Below are 19,210 nucleotides of genomic sequence, written 5' to 3'. Positions count from 1 at the left end.
TCATTTTTAATTTGGGCAGAAAACTTCACATTTAATCACAAACGTTGAAAAGTTTTCCATCTCTTCAGAACGTGTCAACAGACATGAATCAGTCAAACTTCACTTTATTACAATGAACACAGTGTTAGTTAGGCTGCACAGCATGCTATGTAGAGGTATTGCATGTTTGTCGCCCCATGCAGAAAGTAAAAAACAACATCACACACCTAAAAACAGAAGGTGTGGTGCATAAGGAGACACTGAGGTGTGAAGCAATGTCACAGAGAACTGATCAAACTGGCGCAGAGCTTAGAAAAATAACAGCAGTATGAAAACAAAAAGGCTACAGTTATGTGGTTGTCGTTGGTTACACCCTGTCTTCACGCCTCCGTACGCTGCACATACCTGAGACGAAAGACTGGACAAAAAGTTTGAGATGGTGAGCGACGAGAGAACAGAAGGTGTGTGCTGTGGGCGGAGACAGTTTTGGGTGTCACACATTCTCCAACAAGGACGATCTGAAGTGTGAAGCCAGGGTTTCACACCTGGCACTGCCTGAGTGAGAAGCACACCTGTGATCCAGACAGGTAAGCTAACGCTGTATTTGAGGGTTTACTGACAAATATCATTTCTTGAATTGTGTTGTAGGAGGATCTGTACATCTTTTATTACAGGCACTGTGAAGAGCAGTATGTGCATGGTTAACTTCTCCACTATTGTAACACAGCTGACCTTTTACAGCTTTTCCAATCAACAATATGAGCGAATCAGCAGAGGCTTTGGCTGCCAACCTCACAAGCCGAAGAAATGTCACCATCGAGATCTCCAACCTCACCAATAACTACTGCTTAGTGGATCCCAAGTAAGTGTAACACATTCTCAAACAGAAAAAGACTTTATGTTCAGTTTCTTTGCAAGGAGAAACTGAGGGTTGAAATATAGATGCAGCATGAAAAAACTACACCAGTTTCCTAAAAATGAGTGTACCCATTGATTATCTAACTTTACCTTTTCAAAAAGGGTTTTCCTGGAGAACGGCAACTGCCACAGCCCACCCCAACCCACCGTACGCCCACTGAAAACTGAAGTCTGCAACTTCAGCAAGACCAGCGCCAAAGCCTCTGGTGCAGTGGGTGTCCTGACCTATGACCTGTTTGAGAGGCAAAGCAACAGCGCCAAGGAGACAATAGCTATAATGTTCTCTGTGCCCTACGACTATAACATGTACAAGAACTGGCTGGCAGTGGGAATCTACAATCAGGGCAAAGAGTGCAACGAGGCTCTGTACAAAGAGATGTATTACAACAAAGAGCAGCAAGGCTTTGTTCGGGAGGAGGCCAATGGTTGTGGGATCACGTATGAGGGACCCAACCTGGACATCAAAGCTACCATGTCCCCTATGGGCAGGGCCATTATGAAGGTGGAGGTGTGGGACAAGCTCTTCTCTCCCCAGATGCACCAACAATACTAAGCTGGTGATTTATTTTTGTCAATGTAATCCAGTTTGAGAAACCGGTGTGTAGTGTTACCTATGTTTAACCCTGTGTGCACCTGTGCTATTGTACCATCTGTTCAATAAATCCATGAGAAGTGTGAAGTGACAAAACGTATGTCTTAGTGATCATTACAAAAGAAAAAGCTTGTCTTGGTGAAGCTTCAGAAGTCGAGTCTGACTTGTGGAGCAAGTTAATGTTTATCAAAATGAGTCATCTCTGCATTTTATTAATTTGATCTATTTCTATTATATTTTTGATTTGAAGCACAAATATAATTTTTACCATCATGTACTTTTATGTTTTCATCTTCAGAAAGCCTCCAACACCAGTGCTTTATAAAAATCAGTCAATTAAAGTGTGATTCATATACATTATTTAGGAAATCATAAGATAAAAGGCTAACTGACTCACACTATAGTGAGGTCTGATGTTTTTATGAATAAGGAATGGATTCTGCCGAGATGAAACTTTAAGAAAAATTCCTTCCAGTTGCAGTGCACAGTCACAAGAAGCTGGCTCAAACTCATATCCACCAGCTGCATGTATTGCACAAGGACACCATCTAGTGGTCAGTATTGTTAATTGGTTCATGCCCAGCTGCGAATCTGCAGTGGAAGCATCACCATAACCATTTCACTGAGTTTTACTTAGCTTTTTTCCATGAGTTAAGTGTTGCTTTTCCACACCAACTTTGTCTGTTTTAGGTTGGCTTCCTTGCCGAGACTTAGATGAGAAGATCGTTGCCACTCTCATGTCTGTCTGTTAAATACAAGGCTACAACCAGCAGCCTGTTAGCTTAGCATAGAGACTAGGACCAGGGGAAACAGCTAGCCTGGCTCTGTGCAAAAGTAAAACCTAACATGTTAAATTTTGTTTGTTTCATTTCATACAAAAACCAAGGTGTTAAAACAACAAATAAAGGTGTTATGGAAGGTTATGTGCAGTTGCTGGGAACAACATTCCAGGAAGTCACTGCACTGGACCAAGAAATAGTTGTTTTTATATTCTTGGTTAAATAGACACAACATGTTAGTGAGTTTTAGATGCAGTGGTAGTTGAATTTTGACATCTTTGGAGAAAGCCAAGCTAGCTGTATGCCCACATTTCCAGTCTTAATGCTAGGCTAAGCTAGTTTTGTCATTCCAGACTTTACGACTGTTGAGCCGATCATGAAGATTTGATCTTAATGGGACCAAGTTGGACCAGGTCTGTTCCAGTCTGGGTCAGTTGTTGTTGACAGTTGGCAGATAAAATCATTAGTGTGTGGTATGTAAAGATTCTAATCTTAAGTCTTCAGATCCAGTTTCTGTTAGTTGGTTCAGATGAGCTAGGCCTGTGCAGAATTCACAGGTGAACACTGCACAATGCATGATGGTACATTTTTTGTCTGACTTGATCTCGAGTTGCTCTGATGTCATGCAAATTTAGGCAAATCTAAAGGCAGATGCAGTTTTTGGAGTTAGGTGCCGCAGTCCCTCTTCACTGACTGCAAGAATTGCATGATGGGAAAGTGCATGATGGGAAAAGTCTGGCTCTCCCTTGATCTAAGAGCTGCAGTGTTGGTTTATTTTTACCATAACCACAATCTTTCCCAATCCTAATGAACAAGTAGTTTTTCTGCCTAAACCTGTCAAATGATGTATTTTGTCATTTTCCTAGGAGAATCTGTTGAGAAAAGACTTTTCACTTATAATTAGTCAATAAAATGAAATTAGCACGAACACTTCAACAATCTAATTATTGTATATGTGCAGGATCAGTCTGATCCAGAGCACAGCTCATAAAAAACACTGACGACAGTATTGAACCTGTCCTTGAGATACATCTCAAGTGTTTGCAGTGGCATCTGCCTCACATCATATCCCCTGAACTGTGTCTTAGCCGACTTGTTAACAGGCACAATCTCCTCGGTGCTGTTGGGGTCGTTGCGGCCGATAGCAGCGTATGTGGGGAAGGTGTTCTTCAATTCCTCTGGAAGACTGTTGTTGTACTTTGGGCAGCAGTAGGCTGACCACATGTACTCCGGCACGGCCACACGATGATTCTTCAGCCAGTGGTCGTCAGTCCGGTAAGGGATGATGCCAGTCACTATGTAAGCATCTCCAAGACAGTAGGCTGATAAGGTATGGTTGACAGTTTGCTCCAGGATCTCCCAGGGCCCGTCATTAGAGCCTGCCTTCTGAGGGACCACATTAGTCAGGGTGAAGGTGGCGGAGCGGTCCTCATGGCTCTGGTGGTGAAGGCTGGGGTTTAAGTGGCCACGAGAGTAGGTGGAATTGATGTAGTCCAGATTAACTGCCTGACTCTCCATCACGTTCTGGTCTGGAGGGCCAGGAGGGAAGGGGATCATGTTGCCATCAGCTCCTGGGTAGGTTAACTGTTTGTTGCAGGGTGGAAGAAGTGATGACATTATACTTTTTAATGCAAATTCAGAGGAAGACTTTTACAAAATATGACCAAAATTATGGACAATGACAAGTTTAAATCCTCTGGGGAACATGAATGTAAACCAAATTTCATTGCAGTCCATCCGATAACAATCAGATATTTCACTCACAACCACAAATGTTGTGTTGACACTCGAGGAAAAGTCAGAGGATTTCCAAAGTTAGAGTAATTAATCCTCTGGGAACCATGTGTCTTTTCGGGTTTTTATTAATCTAGCCTTTTCACATTATTTCCCTTTATATGATGGTTTAAATGCTGTTTCAAGGCCTTCAAGATGCTGCCAGGAAGATAATCAATAACCAATCCAAATCATGTTTTTGGTTTAAAATAGTTCATTTTGAGAGTAAAAAGTACCAGAATAAGCCTCCAAAAGCCCATGTGTAATTTGTGTGTACATGCGATGTAAAATTAAGTGATTAAAGTCCTCATTCCCCCAGAAACAACACTGATAACATGACCTTGGTTGGCTTGATGGAAGCCAAACCTTACTGCAACAGCATACAGTTTTATTTTAGACAACAGTGTGTTTCTGTTTCAACAAGTCAGTGCACCTGTGTACAAAACCAGCTCCATAGGGAAATGGTTTTCCCCAGTTTGGTCTGCACAGAGCCCCTGACCTTGACACTAGCCAGCACATTTGAGATTAACTGATAGTCAGACTGAGTCAAACCTTATAATTCTTTATAGCAGCTGGTTAATGCTCATTGTTTTGGACACACAAATTATAGAGTTCTCCTTTACTGGGATTAATTTCCTCATGTGCAGTCTAAAAACATCACTGTACTGTTTACCCAGCAGTGTCCACTGTCTGAGTCTGAGTCTTGAGACTTGTTCACCTACTTATATCTTCCCTGTACTGTTTCCTCTTTAAATACTAAGAATTCTATGAATCAGACCAAACAAGTACTCACCTGTGGCTCAAACTTCCAATTTGCTGAAGGTCTCTTTCCCACTGGTGGTCTGTATAAATAGGCTGAGAACCACGGAGAGCGGCGTGGGCGACTGTACAAGGTGGCAAATCGATACTGGTTGTTGAAACGCTGGCAGATGGGGGTCCCCTCCAGACCTTTAGGAGGCCAGGACCTGTAGAAGGACTGCAGGCATGGAGTGAACTCCCCAACATTAGCTGCACACAGACACCACCCTCCAGCAAAGACCAGGATGGCAACAGCCAGAGAGCAAGAACGTGACATTTTCATAATCCAGCGGTCAAATGTCCTGAGTTGTGTCATGTCTTTGCACACTCTCAGTGAAATGCAGTGGCATGAATTAGTTCAGACCTGTTCCCTTTTCATTGACACGTGATCTCTATGAAGTGAAAGCAGAAGCAGTTTAAACATAAGTTTCACAGGAAGTCCACTGTCTGAATGTGTTTGCTATGACTGTTGCACTTCAGCAAATGTCACTTAAAGATACAGCGATATTAGTAACACATTGAAGTTCCTGTGTCTCCGTGTCAATTCTTCATTTACAGTTACAAGGACAAGTAAGGAAAAGTTTTAAGGCTGCACTACATCAATATTTTTAGATAAACAAAGTAAAAAAAATGGTATGTGCAGTATGAAACAGGTTGCCTATAATGAATTATAACCCAACTCAGCATATCCCCTCAGCTCTCTGAAGCACTGTAGCATCGGTCACCTCTTTGTTGTGGTTTTATGGCCAAGCTTCACTGTTTGGTCAGTCTGTCAGTCTCAGTGCTATTATCAGTATCTTTCTAGCAGCAGGCAGCAGTTTCTGTGAAAAAAAGCTCTGATAAACCCAATTTACACCGTCTGCACAGGAGACAGAGAGTTAGCTACTAGCTGGTGAAGAAATTTAGCTTCTAAAGAGTCAGCTGATGCCCTCAGGAGCTGGTGGAGACAAAATTAGAGCTAAAAGGAGAGTGAGTATTTAACTTGTATTCAGGTGTCCAGAAACACAACTTGTTGCTCTGTGTCTGCTAAGTGTGTAAATAGACAACTATATGCTCACACATTAGAGGTAACAACCTTATAAGGTGCTAATATGTCACGAGGTGTGTTTCCATTAACCAGCTGAAATTGCAAACTTAAAAACGAGTAATGGAAACGTAAATTTTGTAAAAACTTTAAGAATTTAAACGCTTGAATGAGGTGGTTTTACAGACTATTCGACAAAGCAATATTTCACTAAAGTGAAAGGGAAACACCTTTTTCACATTGAAGTCGTGGTCCCAGGGCCCCAGGGAGCCAGTTCCAACCAAGAACTGCTGGAAATCTTGTCGTCATATTTATTTGGAATGACATTGCAAGAGGAGAAAACCTAGCTTTTTTTTGCGCACATCATTTTATGGAAACACAGAACATTTGCAATTTAGTTTTTTCTAACGCTCACTTCCATTTTGTGTAAAACTGCAACTTGTCCAACATTTCCTTATTGGACTGAACCTATTTACAATAACTGACAATAAAGCCACTGAACAATGATAAAAAAAAAAAAGAACTTGAGTCTTAGAACTTTATTTCTCGGAAAAAGTAGTTTTCTAGTCAAATTATTTTTAGCTGGGGAATCTGTTCTTTACTGTGAACCATGACACAGACAAAATGTGTGTGTGTGTGTGTGTGTGTGTGTGTGTATGTGTGTGTGTGTGTGTGTGTGTGTGTGTTGTGTGTGTGTGTGTGTGTGTCAGCAGAGCATATCTCTGTGCATTTCTGTGTCTGTGCAGCACAGTTACAGGGTGGGCCCAGTGGGAAAAGGGTTTCCTTTCGCCTCAAACTACTCACTTACATCTGAAGTCCATTTGTTTAACCCCCCTCCCCCATCACCCTGTTTTCCTTATGTAACACAATGAGCGGGTTTGGAGTTTGGATTCTTGTCCACACAGACGCTCGGCTTCTCCTGTCCTGAGAGTACATTTCTCCACAGTTTCAGGGATTTAAGGTAAGTCACAAGTTTTACTTTCTCTACAACACATTAACCAACTCAGTTAAAGGCCTACACAACATTACTGAAAACAGCAGGCTCTGTTTTGCTGACACTAACTTGTTGGAAGTGGCTGATATGTGGGCAGAAGTTCATACCGTTACATTCCTCTTTTAGCTTTGTCGACAGTAAAACAGGCAGAAACTGAACACTTAGGGTGTAACTCGCTAAGTGTTTTTAGCCTGTTAGCAAGTCCCTGCTGAATGCAGATGACGAGATTAGAGACCATAACAACAGTATTAATGGATGAATTCCACTGGACTTTGAGCTGTTTAAGCAGCATTTCAGGGCTTTTTGGCCAAAAACTGTTGGAAATAGAGATATAAATAGAAATATAGATAGTTTTTTCAGGAGGCTTTTCAGACTTGCTATAAGAATTTTCAGAATAAATCAATTAAACATTTAGTCAGTAAAACATAAGAAACTGGTGAAAAATTCAAATTGAAACATCTAAGAGTCCATGATGATGTTCTCAAATGTCTTATATTGTCCAACCAACACTTCGAAAATAATTTTAGAATACAGTAAGAGTAGGAAAACAATCAAATTCTCACATTTCAGACCCTTGAACCAGCGGATGTTTTGCATTTTTTCTTAGAAATTGACTTTGGTCAATTGGTTGTTTGATCATTAAATTAGTGGTTGATTAATTTTCTGTCGATCAACAAATTAATCCCAGTGTTAAAATGCTTCAAAATGCCTCTTTTTGTGTTTCTTTATCAAATTATTTATTGACACCTAGTCATGCTGGTAGAACCAATCCAGGGCTTTAGCCAAGATTTTACAAATGCAGAGGTCAGGATTCAAAGACCAACAGACATAAAAAGGTCTGAAAAATGTCATAATTATTCTGCACATGTTGTTGAATATTATTTCCCTGCCCGAAGGAATGCTTTTTCTAATCCCTCTAAGAGCCTGAAGCGTGTTTGCACGATTGCCTTGGAAACATCATTTTCATACTCAGCTCTGATTGGGCATTTATTTTCTCTTTATATTCTCTTGCTACTGTAATGGCAGCACAACATAGTAGTTTATTTCCCCAGTGATGTGTTTAGAAGCATTGTTTTTCTTGCTCTGGTGCCAGCAGCTCGTTAAAGTGTTATTGTGAAGAATTGGAAAGGGATTGACAGTGATGTTCGGCTTCTCTTCCAATTTATTTGAAGTACTTTATGTAAAAGAAAACAACTCTGTGCTTTTGTTTCTCGAGGGAATTAAAACAAGTCTGTTTGGTTGTCAGCAGATTGTTGCTCCCCTGTATATATGTATGAGGTTGAACCTTTTCCAACTTCCCCATGTTGCTCCTTTTGGGCATCTTTTAAGTCATTGAACAGATACATTTTGATCACATTAACCTTTCATCTTTTATTCTTTTCCTTAGAGTTAATCCATGGGGAGCATCTCAGGACTTTCTTTTCTTCTTCTTCTGGTCGTGAGTGTGTCCCTCCTGACAAATCCCAGTGTCCATGGTGGAAAGATCTTGGTTTTCCCGGTGGATGGCAGCCACTGGGTCAACATGAACCTGCTGATCCAGAGCCTCCACACCAGGGGCCATGAGGTCACTGTGGTCCGCACAGCCACAAGCTGGTACGTCAAAGAGAATGCGCCTCATTACCGCTCCATCACTGTCACCCTGCCAGAGGCCATCAGCATAGAGGAGCAAGACTTTTTTGTCACTTTTCTGGTCAAGATGCTGGCGATCCAGAAGGAGGGGGCGTCTCTAATCAGCTTTGTGAACTTCTACTGGGAGATGCTCAGTGCGCTGTCAAAAATTCACCAACAGGCCAGCCTGTTGGGTGTAGAAATATTTGAGAACAAGACTCTAATGCAGAGTATTCGTGATATGCATTTTGACATGGTTCTTCTGGACCCGGGATTGCCAGTAGGGGTTCTGGTGGCCCATGAACTTAAGCTGCCGACTGTTTTTAACGTGAGATGGATCACCAGTGGAGAAGGGCATTTTGTGGTCGCTCCATCTCCCACATCCTATGTCCCAACTTCAGGATATGCCGCATCGGATAAGATGACCTTTGTGCAAAGAATCAGAAATACATTCCACTATGTGCTCAACATGTGCATTGATAAGTTTATAGTATGCCCTCACTATGATAGGCTGGTGGACAGGTACTTCGGTCCAGATGTCAACTTCTATCACCTCCTACAAGGGGCAGACATCTGGCTCATGAGGGTGGACTTTGTCTTTGAATTCCCCAGACCCACCATGCCAAACATCGTTTACATTGGTGGTTTTCAGTGTAAGCCTTCTGCGCCTTTATCATCAGAACTGGAGGAGTTTGTTCAAAGTTCAGGAGAGCATGGGTTCATCCTGATGTCTCTAGGTACACTGGTTAGAGGTCTACCTGTAGAAATCACTTCCGAAATCGCTGCTGCTTTTGCCCAAATTCCTCAAAAGGTCATATGGAGGCATGCTGGTGAGCGCCCCAACAATCTGGGCAACAATACCCTCCTGGTGAAGTGGATGCCCCAGAACGACCTCTTGGGTCATCCAAAGATCAAAGCCTTTGTCGCCCATGGTGGTACAAATGGGATCTATGAGTCCATCTACCATGGAGTGCCGATCATAGGCATTCCTCTTCTGTTCGATCAGTTTGAGAATGTTTTGAGATTGGAAACACGGGGAGCTGCTAAGGTGGTGGATGCGACCGAACTCACCCGCCAGAACTTTCTAGAAGCGATACAGGAAGTTCTTCACAATCCCTCCTATAGAAACAACATGAAACATCTCTCTGATCTTCACCGGGATAAACCAATGCATCCTTTGGAAACTGCACTTTTCTGGATTGAGTTTGTTATGAGGCACAACGGTGCTTCACATTTACGCACTGAGTCTTATAAGATGCCCCGGTATGCCTATTATTCTGTGGATGTTATATGCTTCTTGTTAGCAATCCTGTTGTTGCTGACAGCAACTGTGGTGGGATCAATACGATTCCTGTGCTTTCAACTGTGCAGGAGAAGAAAACCCAAGCAGGAGTAGTCACTGAGTCAATTATTAAGGATAAAGCTGACGCTAATCTATATTTTTCTTATTGTCAACAAACCCAAAACAAAGAAAAAGCAACAATTAGCTGGCCCCACTAACAAGTATGTATACCCAGAACCTGATATATCTTATTCCTCTGAGCCAGAGGGCTCCATTGTTGTCAAAAAACTAACTCTGTAGTTTATTTTGTATCACTCCCACGCATGACTTCCTGCTGTCCAAAGACTCACAAGAACACCAAATGTGTATTAATTCACTGCTGAAAATAGTCCCCAACAAATGCACTATTCTCTCCTGTTTGAGGAACTGAAAACTGCAGAGCCCAGCTGTTTTAGGAAATCACTGAGCCAGAAAATATTTACAGATGGACTAATGCATTGCTGGTTTTTATGTGCACCAGCGTTACCCTTCAACTGATTCAGCTTCACACAAGAAAAATGTGACTAAGCTGAAGCTATCTGATATTTTGGGACAAACTCTTCACTATTGCATACATACAGCCAACGTGCTTTGATTTTTTTTTTTACAGAGAAAGAGATGTACAGAGAGTTGTGTGGCTGCACTTACTTCCAACACTATAACAGCAAAATATTTTTAGTTGCATTCACAGTATTTTAAAATGTATTTAAATTTTATAATCAAGTCAATTGCGTTGTGCAAATATGAAATTCAACAAGGTATAAAAAATACACATATCTGCCTTATTCCATGTTTCTTTAATAAGAATTGACAAAATGAATGTCTATTATACCTATACAAATTTGTATTTTTGATGAAAATAAAAAGGTAAGAAAATTGCTCTGCACATACTGTCTTTATTTCCTTTCCTTTTTTCTTTTCCTTTTCCTTTCCTTTCAATGAAATACAGGACTCTGGAGACTAAATACTGTTTTATTTTGAAAGAAAATGTGCACTTTCTCTATAACTCAGAGTTGAATATATTGCAGATATATATTCTTATGATTTCCTACAGTATACGTAGAGAATGTGTGGTTGATTTACAATATGATGTTCGTGGATAATCTAAATGTTCTTTTCACAGATCCATCTGTAAGGTTTCTTACAGGAGCCGTCCATCCAGGACTTAAGTGCATTTTCACTGGTGTCTACGTGTCCACAGTCTTCTCCTAGAGGGTCATCCAGCTTCCAGTCATCAGGCTCAGTCGCCATCCCTGGTCTGCTCAGCCAGTACCTGCAAGAAGAATGTGAGCAGCTGTGTAACACAATAATCACAGAGTCATGTTTCATAGTGTTACTTAAGAAAGCCTCTTTGTAGCAGACATCCCTCATATAATTTATTGAACTGTTTCATTGTTTACATTAAAGTAACTTTTCGTTAAACTAGATTTTTTTGGCCACTTAGTGGCAACAGAAACAAGCTGTAAATCTGTAATCACACCTAAGGACCCTCTATAGACATTATCACAGTGTCCCTGAGCTTTGACTCACTGCACATCTGAGTTAACTTTGCTGCCATCCACCCAGCGCCAGTCGTCCTCTTCCTCTGCATCAGTCATCCCGATCCACAGCCTGGTGATGGACTGCTCCGGTGCCCGGCTGGTGTCAAAAATAAAGTTCTAGAGGTGGAAAAACAGATGATTCCAGATTATATTATACTTATTTACTGATTTTATTTTATTTTTTGATTAAATGTTTTTGCAACTGTCACTTGTTCTCTTCCTTTTGTCCTCTACCTGTTCTTGTTCACTGTTAATGATGAGCAGGTCGCCCCCTTGTGTCCTGCACCAGGCTCTGCTGGAGCTCCAGCTAAGCATGCGAGAGGAGAAGTAGTAGCACTTTGTTTCTAACAGTCTCCAGCTGTCCGGACACTTTTTGCAAATCCGCTCTGTGGAGAAAGATGAAGAAAGTCACACTTCAGTTGAAACAAATGTGTATTGGTGAAGCGGTTGTCCTTTTTGTTATCAAAGCAGACCTTACATTGTACATTTCATCCCACCTTCACTGTTATACATTTTTATTACTGGTTATACCAAGACACATTCTTTACATGCTTGCATTGGCCAGTAAAGATAAATTCAGATTTGCAAGCCTATTTGTCAGCAATCAATAAATGGATGAGCAATAACTTTTCAAAGCTGAACCAGGAAAAGAGATTTTTTTTAGTTTATAGTTTTTTAGTTGGCCAAAAAGCCAAATTAGAGATGCTGTTTGAGAAGCTCAGTAATCTGGGCATTCAGGTTGAATTGGAAACGACAAGCCTGAATTTTAAACATCATATAAACTAGTACGGCCATTTTTTTTAAAAGTGAAATTTCAAACATAAAACAGAACAGAATATCATTTAACGTAGAATTTTGTATCCATTATTTATTTATTAAATTTTTATCTTATCTACTCATCAGTTGCTGAAAACACTAATAAATGATTCCTCCTGCTTGAGCAACATTTGCTGAAAACCAGTTGTTTTAGCTATAATGAAATTATATATTTGTGACCTGTTTTTAAAGATTTACATCTTCAGTAGGAACTAATGGGCTTGAGGAAATTGAGAACTGCTGAAAGATTAAATAATTCATTGTTGGTTTTGGTAAACCTAAACTCAGTCTGTATTAATGGAAAAATGTGCCTCTACACTGTGACTTTAATTTCATCAAAGCTTCTTTTAACATTTAAAAGTATAAATTCTATGTACCTTTGGTCTTCTGATTGACCACAGGGCAGTAGAGGTCTAAAGCATGGTAGGCCTCCTTTACTGACTGTACATCCTCCATCATCTGCACCATCTCCCTCGTCCTGTTTCCCTCCTGCTCCGCTGCTTCCTTCCTTTCTTTCACCAGCACTGTGCTCAGGTTCTGGTTTTGTTCTTGAAGCTGTGTCACTTCCCTCTGAAGCTTCTCATAGTCGTCCTTCGAAAAAGCTCCACTCTTTTCGCTCAGATTTTGAATTTCTCCTTGAAACCTGTCGTTGATTTCCATAAGCTCCTGGTTCTTCTCCTTCACTTGAAGCAGCTCATCCCTCAGGAGGCTGTTTGTCTCAGAGAGCCGTTGTTTCTCTTCCTGCAGCTGCGTGTTGGAGCTGACCAGATGTTTGATGGTTTCAGACATGTTCAGCTTCTTTTCCTGCTGCTCAGACGTGTACTGGACCAGTTGTTTGTGTTCTTGTGTGAGCTGTGTGTTTGTATAGGTCAGATTCTCAATTTGCTCCATTAACTCACCGCTTTCCAAACTCAGAGCGAGATTCATGGACTTGAGTTGAGCTGAAGTCCTGTTGAGAAGTTTGTTCTGTTCATCCAGCCGGCCACTGTGCTCCTTTAAGAGCTCATTGTCTTTTCTCAGGTCATTTTTTACTTTAGTAAGTGTGAGGTAGCTGTCACTCATATTCTGGTAATCAAAGAGACTCTTCCATTTTGGCTTGTGGTCTGACTCATTAGTATCTGAAAGTTAAAGACAAAGAATAATTACCTCAAAACAAAAGACAATGTGTTTCTAAAGGTAACTGCAGCACTGATAACTGTTTGTAATGAAATGATTTTGTTTTTGACTTATAAAACACACATTATACTGAAAAGACTAGTATATTAAATAGGCTTTTTGGTATTTTTCCAGGAGCAAGAGGAACAGAGCGATATCTTCTCATGTGAGTCAGTGCAGGGACTGTTTGCTTAAAGAAGTGCACTGACAGATGCGGTCGGAGAAGGACAATTGGTCATCAAACATGACACCCAGGTTTCTTGCGACCTTGGTTGGGGTAAGGGATAAAGTACCAAGTTTGATATTGATATCGTGATGAAGAGACTGATTGGTTGGGATGACTAGGAGTTCAGTCTTAGAGAGATTTAGTTTACAGTGGCGTTATTTAATCTATGCAGATATGTTGGAGAGAAGGTGGGGTCATCTGGTGGGAGCCACAGTTATAGTTGGGTGTCGTCTGCATGTCAGTGATACGAGAAGCCATGCAAGTGGATGACCCAGGGAGGTGGTGTATATTGCAAAGAGGACGGGCCCAGAACCAATCTGTGGGGCACTCCAGAAGGGAGGGGACGGGATTAGGATGTTTGTCCTTGCTATGACACATTGAAGGAGCGCCAAGTGAGAGAGGACTCAATCCAAGAAAGCACTTTGCCTGAGATGCCCATATGAACATAAATAAACATTTCACAAGATGTTGAACTGTTTCAAAATTCAGTTCCGTGGTCACTTACTTTGGCTAATCTGCACTTTGAGCTTCAGTAACTTGTACTTACACAGGACAGAAAGTGCTGCACACGTCACCAGCAGCAACAAACAGAGTGTTGAGAGACCGACCACTGGACAGAGGCAGTGACAGGTCAGCTTTTTTCTGGTAGGAAGGCAAACTGAGGCTAAAACAAACAAATAACAAACACATTATTATTATTATCATTATAATTATCATTATTATTATTATTAGTAGTAGTAGTAGTAGTAGTAGCAGTTGTACAGTACCCAGTACAGAATTTAATTAATGGATTGTTGTTACAGTTTTTTTTTTTTTACAATTACTAAATCACACTTCTCTACACTGAGTTCACTTTTTCAACACAGTTGTATTCAGCCTAGTGCATCAGTTCACTTACTTTACTTTAATCAGTGCATTATATTCAGCATAAACCAAGGCTCCATTAAGACAAAAACAAGTGCTTTTCTTTATTATCTGGATTGTGCTTCTTCACAGTTTATGTCAGAGAATGAATCAGGAAAGCTGCAATATTTCCTCTGTAATTATACAGCAAGAAAAAGGTTGTTCACAACATGTTTTTTTTTTCTGTAGGTTCCCAGTATTCACGAAAATATTAATTTATTCTCATTTCCTCTACAGTGCCCAGCTGTTATTCGCTTATTTTTGTTTCTTCCACTGTTTCTACATTTAAGTTTCAGTTCAGTATTTTATCCGTTCCTAATTCACACAATGAAATTACACTGTGAATCACTGTATTATAAAGTGTTAACCATTTTTTCCGTTTCCTCTTGCCGTATTCTTTCTGGTTTCAAGACCCAGTTGCTCATTTGTAGAAAGTTATTGAAACAAGCTGATTTCAGTTGGAAACAGGTTGAAATATTCTCAATTGTTGATCTTAAAAACATGGATTTTAGGACATCACAAACAGAAGTTAGGTGATAAAATAGAAAATTTTGAAGTGAAGTTCTGAAGTTATATTACTTACATATTTCCTGCTCCTGCTTAGCTGAAGTCCCTGAGATTGTTCCTTGTGTTGGGTTGTTAATCCGGGGGAGCCACTGATGACCAAACATTGTACCTGTGCAGCAGAGTAAACCTGTTTTTAACAACTCTCCTAATGTCAGGAGCACCTGGACAGTGATTAAACATAAGAATTAAAAAATGTACCATTGTGTTTGGATCATTTCTTCCTCACATATGGAGGTTTTGTTTGTCTGAGCATGAGATCCATTAAAAAACACAACTGCCTTACTTGCTCTAAATCAGCCCACACATCTTCAGATGGACAGATTCTGTTCTGTGTGTAGACATCAAACATTTACACCAATACAGAAAAACCCTTTTAAAGTTTTTTCAACCCAACACTCAGTGTTTCTGTGGTTTTCCTGTTATGTATCATAAAAGACTATCTCTATAGCATCATCTGGGCCACAGTGTGACAGTTTGAGCCCTTTTCCGACATTGTGAAAAAAACATCTAAACAGTGTATGAAGTCTTCAAAATGAGCTCCATCCATGTGCATCAGTAATCACAATCATTCAACAACTGTATTCAACTACAATGAGATAGTTTTAATCTAGTATTTCCATTTCATGCAGGTTCATATGTAATAACATTCACAGGAAATTATTACACTTTTTACTCCATTACATTTACAGTATCTCTCAGCTTTGAGACTCAGTATTGTACATATTTAATTTAATATAATTAACATAATTAATAATTTTCCTTCCTTCCCACATATCACCAGCCTATAAAATATAGTGCATTACTATAGATTATTGGTAGCCTAATAATAATCCTATACTGTAGTATAATACAGTACAATCAGGGAGTTTTCTATTGCCTCATGAGTACTTTTACTTTTGATATTTAAAGTACATGTTGTTGCTAATACTTTTCTACTTCTACTTACTTAAAAAATGTAGGAGAGACTGGGGATGGTTGTAACACTGGTCAGTTGTAACACTTCCAATTTCTCCAATCAAGAACAAGTAAGAATCACCTGATTCACTCTATACCTGCACCATTTAGGCCTTATCCCACATGAGAGGAAGTAGCACCTTGTGACAGACGCAGACTATTATAGAAGGAAAAAAACGAATCTAGTGGTAAGAAAGTATTCATATTTTACTACAAACACACACACACACACACACACACACACACACACACACACACACACACCAATTATGTTAAAAAGTGATTTAAGTGTTGAATAAAAAGCTTCAATATCAAGGTTTTGTCATAATCCTTATATCATAATGTTATATTTTACAACTAACTGGGACTATGAGGTGAATTGTAACATTTCACTCCCTGTGTTTGAGAATAAACCACAGACATTTTCTGTTTGTGTTGCAGGCTGTGATGGTTCCTGCCTAAGTGTAGCCGTCGTGGACGGTTACTCTGCTTTTAACACCTACATCATTTAACAGCAGACACATGGAACTAGTTTGTGTTACACTTTGAACACACTGGCTTAAAAGATACAGACAGAAATGTAAAAAATGTTACAACCATTCCCACTCCTTACTACTTGTGTTGTCATGTTGTTCCTTTAAGAAAAAAAGATTCAAATACTTCCTCCACTGCTACATTTAAAGCTTCACACAGAAACATAAAAAACTGCTGCTAACATCAGGACTTACCTCAGATAATGTCAGTCCCAGTGTGTTGTCATCTGTGACCTGTGTGTTTTAAAACCTCAGATGGCTGTTTCATAGCAGATGCACCAGGTCTGACTACCAGGCTCCTTTATAACCCTCTGATCCCCTGCTGCTCCACTTCAAACAGGTGGAGATACTGTAATAATGGCCTCTTGTGTTTGATGTTACCTTATCTCTCACGAAACAATGGTCACTGAGGGTACGATTGTATGTCAGTGTTTGGCTTCTCACTCATAGGGTTAATGATCTGTCTGATGTTTGTAGGTGGAGATCTTTTAAAAGCTTGGACAAATGTAAGAATGAGAACAGCCTTTCAATAGAAACAAAGTGCCACACAGTTTGTGCACACACGCTGTAGTGTCTCATCTGAAGCAGTAGGTGGCAGCGTGTCCTCTGGCACAGAGCAGTTTGCTGTAGGATTGCTGCAGTGTGGCATAAAATTTACAGTAAATGACCACTTTATTAAGTACACCCATAAAATCTAATGCAATTCGAAACAGCAGCTCCATAAATTCAAACTTTAAAAAAATAATAACATTCAAAAAACATGTTTATTACTGAGGTTGTCATTTGCAGTGGTGTTGAAGTGAGCTGCATTATTTTGAGTTTCTAATGTTTTTTTGTTTTTTTTTGTTCATTTTTTTGCCCAAACATGAGAGGGGCAGAATATTACAAACACATATTAATATAATGTAGTCTGGTGCAACATGACCTCAATAATAAACATATATAACTAACACATCACATGTTGATCATTTTAAAAGCAAACTCAAGATCTACCTTTTTATATTTCATTGAATGTTATTTATTTCATATGTTTTAAACTTTTTATTGGTTAATCCTTTTATTCTATTTTTATTTTCTGGATTATTTCCCTTTTACAGTTTTTTTTTTACGATTGCTTACACACAAAAATCAAATATAAATACACAGATTTTGAAACTCGATACACAAGGAGCAAAATGTCAGCCCAGACTTGCACAACTATACGCAAATTCTCGGCCTCACACTTTTTGCAAAACACCAAACACACTTCTCTACATGAGACACATCATTCAAAAGTGAAAGCCTTTGTGTGTTAACTGCTAAACACTGCCACTGAAACACAACACTCAGTTAGCGATCACCTGAACTCAGAATGTACATGTGAAGACACATGTAACCAATCAGATCACACAGAAATCACAGCTCGATCACCATAAATATGAGTCAGGTTTTCGCTCTTTGGTGTGAACAACAATGGAGGACAGTTTTTGGAAAGAATTAGAGGAAGAAGTGTTCCAGTAAGAGAAGGAAGAGCAACAGGAGAAATGGGAGGAGGAGAAGGGACAAGAGGAAAAAGAGGCAGACCAGAAAGAGGAAGAGGTGAAGGAGGACAGGAAATAGCGAGAGGACGGGTCAGAGGAAATAGGACAATTCTTCCAGATGAGATCAGAGACAAGATAGACAGTAACTGCAATACTGTATAGGCGTACTGTATTTTACAGTACAGTATGTTCATATCACAATGTGGTCAAATGTATGTGGACACCCCTCTCCACATCCAGTGCTTTTTGTCCGGGCTTGTTTTTGTTGGGCTGGTTCTCATGCTCAGGTTTAGGCCCCTTAATTCAACTTGAGAATTACCATGATATTTGATTGTGATTCCAAACCTGTGGGTCATTCTTTTCTCTTTATAGATCTCTAAAAATGATCACCAGAAAAATAAAAATCTTGAACTGGTCTCCTTCTGTAGACGTGTGCAGGGAGTGGTCACAAGTAGGAATTGCTTCATTTTGAGGGGCAAAAAAAGCCAGAAAAAGGTTTCACACAATGGTGTGTTTCCAGCTTTGTGGCAACAGTTTGTGTTTGTCCCTTTCCTGTTTTTTTGACATGACAGTGTCCCTGCGCATGAAGAAAAGGTTTTCCCTGGTTGAAGTGGAGGAGCTAGGGACACTGAGAGCCAGACCTTATAGCTAATCTCTACAGGTGTGAGACTTTCAACAACCCCATCATATGGATGTAATGTTTGGTTTTCTACAGACTTTTGGAAAATAAGAGCACTGTGACTGCGTTATACTTAACAAAGAAAGTCCACACACACACACAAAATACACCCGAGACAAGACGCTCCTACAATCTGGGATGTTTAGTACATTTAACGGTGAGATATTTGTGATACAGTAAAATGTCAAACATGCTGCTATCAGCAGAACATGCAGTGTCAACAGAGGCCGCGAGATAAGACAAACAATGCTCTGTCTCTGCAGGGAGAATCCCCCCCTGTGTCTGCAGAGATCTGTTAAAAAAAAAAAAAGTGTTGTCACTTCAGTGATATATGTGAGGAAGGAAATGCAGACCATGATAGTGTTAACAGCCACTACCTCCTGTTTGTGTAACAACACATAGGGTTAATCAAATCTGAGCCAATATGTTCAATAATCAGTGGGTACCTTTAAATCAATAACCACCAATAACAAAAGCAAATAAATTGTTAAATGAAAACAGATATGTTTGAATGGAGCTTTGTCGAGACG

The 19,210-nt window shown here is 39.9% G+C and overlaps 4 protein-coding genes across 5 annotated transcripts; 2 read left to right on the top strand and 2 right to left on the bottom strand.

Moving 5' to 3' along the window:
* Positions 1 to 32: 32 nt before the first annotated feature.
* LOC130162340 (DELTA-stichotoxin-Hcr4a-like) lies at positions 33 to 1,585 on the top strand. Of its 2 annotated transcripts, none has more exons than XM_056366033.1 (3): positions 33 to 566; positions 721 to 841; positions 1,000 to 1,585. In XM_056366033.1, exons 2-3 carry the CDS (start codon positions 738 to 740, stop codon positions 1,448 to 1,450), a joined length of 555 nt encoding a protein of 184 aa, XP_056222008.1. In that variant the 5' UTR covers positions 33 to 566; positions 721 to 737; the 3' UTR covers positions 1,451 to 1,585. The 2 variants fall into 2 exon arrangements, with proteins under 2 accessions (XP_056222008.1, XP_056222009.1); XM_056366034.1 differs by having other exon boundaries at positions 707 to 841.
* A 146-nt stretch (positions 1,586 to 1,731) lies between these two features.
* Positions 1,732 to 5,192, bottom strand: LOC130162336 (endonuclease domain-containing 1 protein-like). The gene is made up of 2 exons (XM_056366029.1): positions 4,835 to 5,192; positions 1,732 to 3,852 (listed from the first exon to the last, which is right to left on the bottom strand). The coding sequence occupies exons 1-2, from the start codon at positions 5,153 to 5,155 to the stop codon at positions 3,232 to 3,234; spliced, it is 942 nt and encodes a 313-aa protein (XP_056222004.1). The 5' UTR covers positions 5,156 to 5,192; the 3' UTR covers positions 1,732 to 3,231.
* A 1,402-nt stretch (positions 5,193 to 6,594) lies between these two features.
* On the top strand, positions 6,595 to 10,665 carry LOC130162333 (UDP-glucuronosyltransferase 1-2-like). Its single transcript, XM_056366026.1, has 2 exons — positions 6,595 to 6,824; positions 8,245 to 10,665. Exon 2 carries the CDS (start codon positions 8,254 to 8,256, stop codon positions 9,859 to 9,861), a length of 1,608 nt encoding a protein of 535 aa, XP_056222001.1. The 5' UTR covers positions 6,595 to 6,824; positions 8,245 to 8,253; the 3' UTR covers positions 9,862 to 10,665.
* A 119-nt stretch (positions 10,666 to 10,784) lies between these two features.
* LOC130162335 (asialoglycoprotein receptor 1-like) lies at positions 10,785 to 14,181 on the bottom strand. Its single transcript, XM_056366028.1, has 5 exons — positions 14,072 to 14,181; positions 12,521 to 13,261; positions 11,562 to 11,713; positions 11,317 to 11,444; positions 10,785 to 11,059 (listed from the first exon to the last, which is right to left on the bottom strand). Exons 2-5 carry the CDS (start codon positions 13,203 to 13,205, stop codon positions 10,891 to 10,893), a joined length of 1,134 nt encoding a protein of 377 aa, XP_056222003.1. The 5' UTR covers positions 13,206 to 13,261; positions 14,072 to 14,181; the 3' UTR covers positions 10,785 to 10,890.
* Positions 14,182 to 19,210: the final 5,029 nt, after the last annotated feature.

This window comes from Seriola aureovittata, chromosome 21, assembly GCF_021018895.1.
Source record: "Seriola aureovittata isolate HTS-2021-v1 ecotype China chromosome 21, ASM2101889v1, whole genome shotgun sequence".
NCBI classification, from domain to species: Eukaryota; Metazoa; Chordata; class Actinopteri; order Carangiformes; family Carangidae; genus Seriola; species Seriola aureovittata.
Note: the sequence above shows the minus strand (reverse complement) of the source record. Positions and strands in the feature narration are given on the sequence as shown.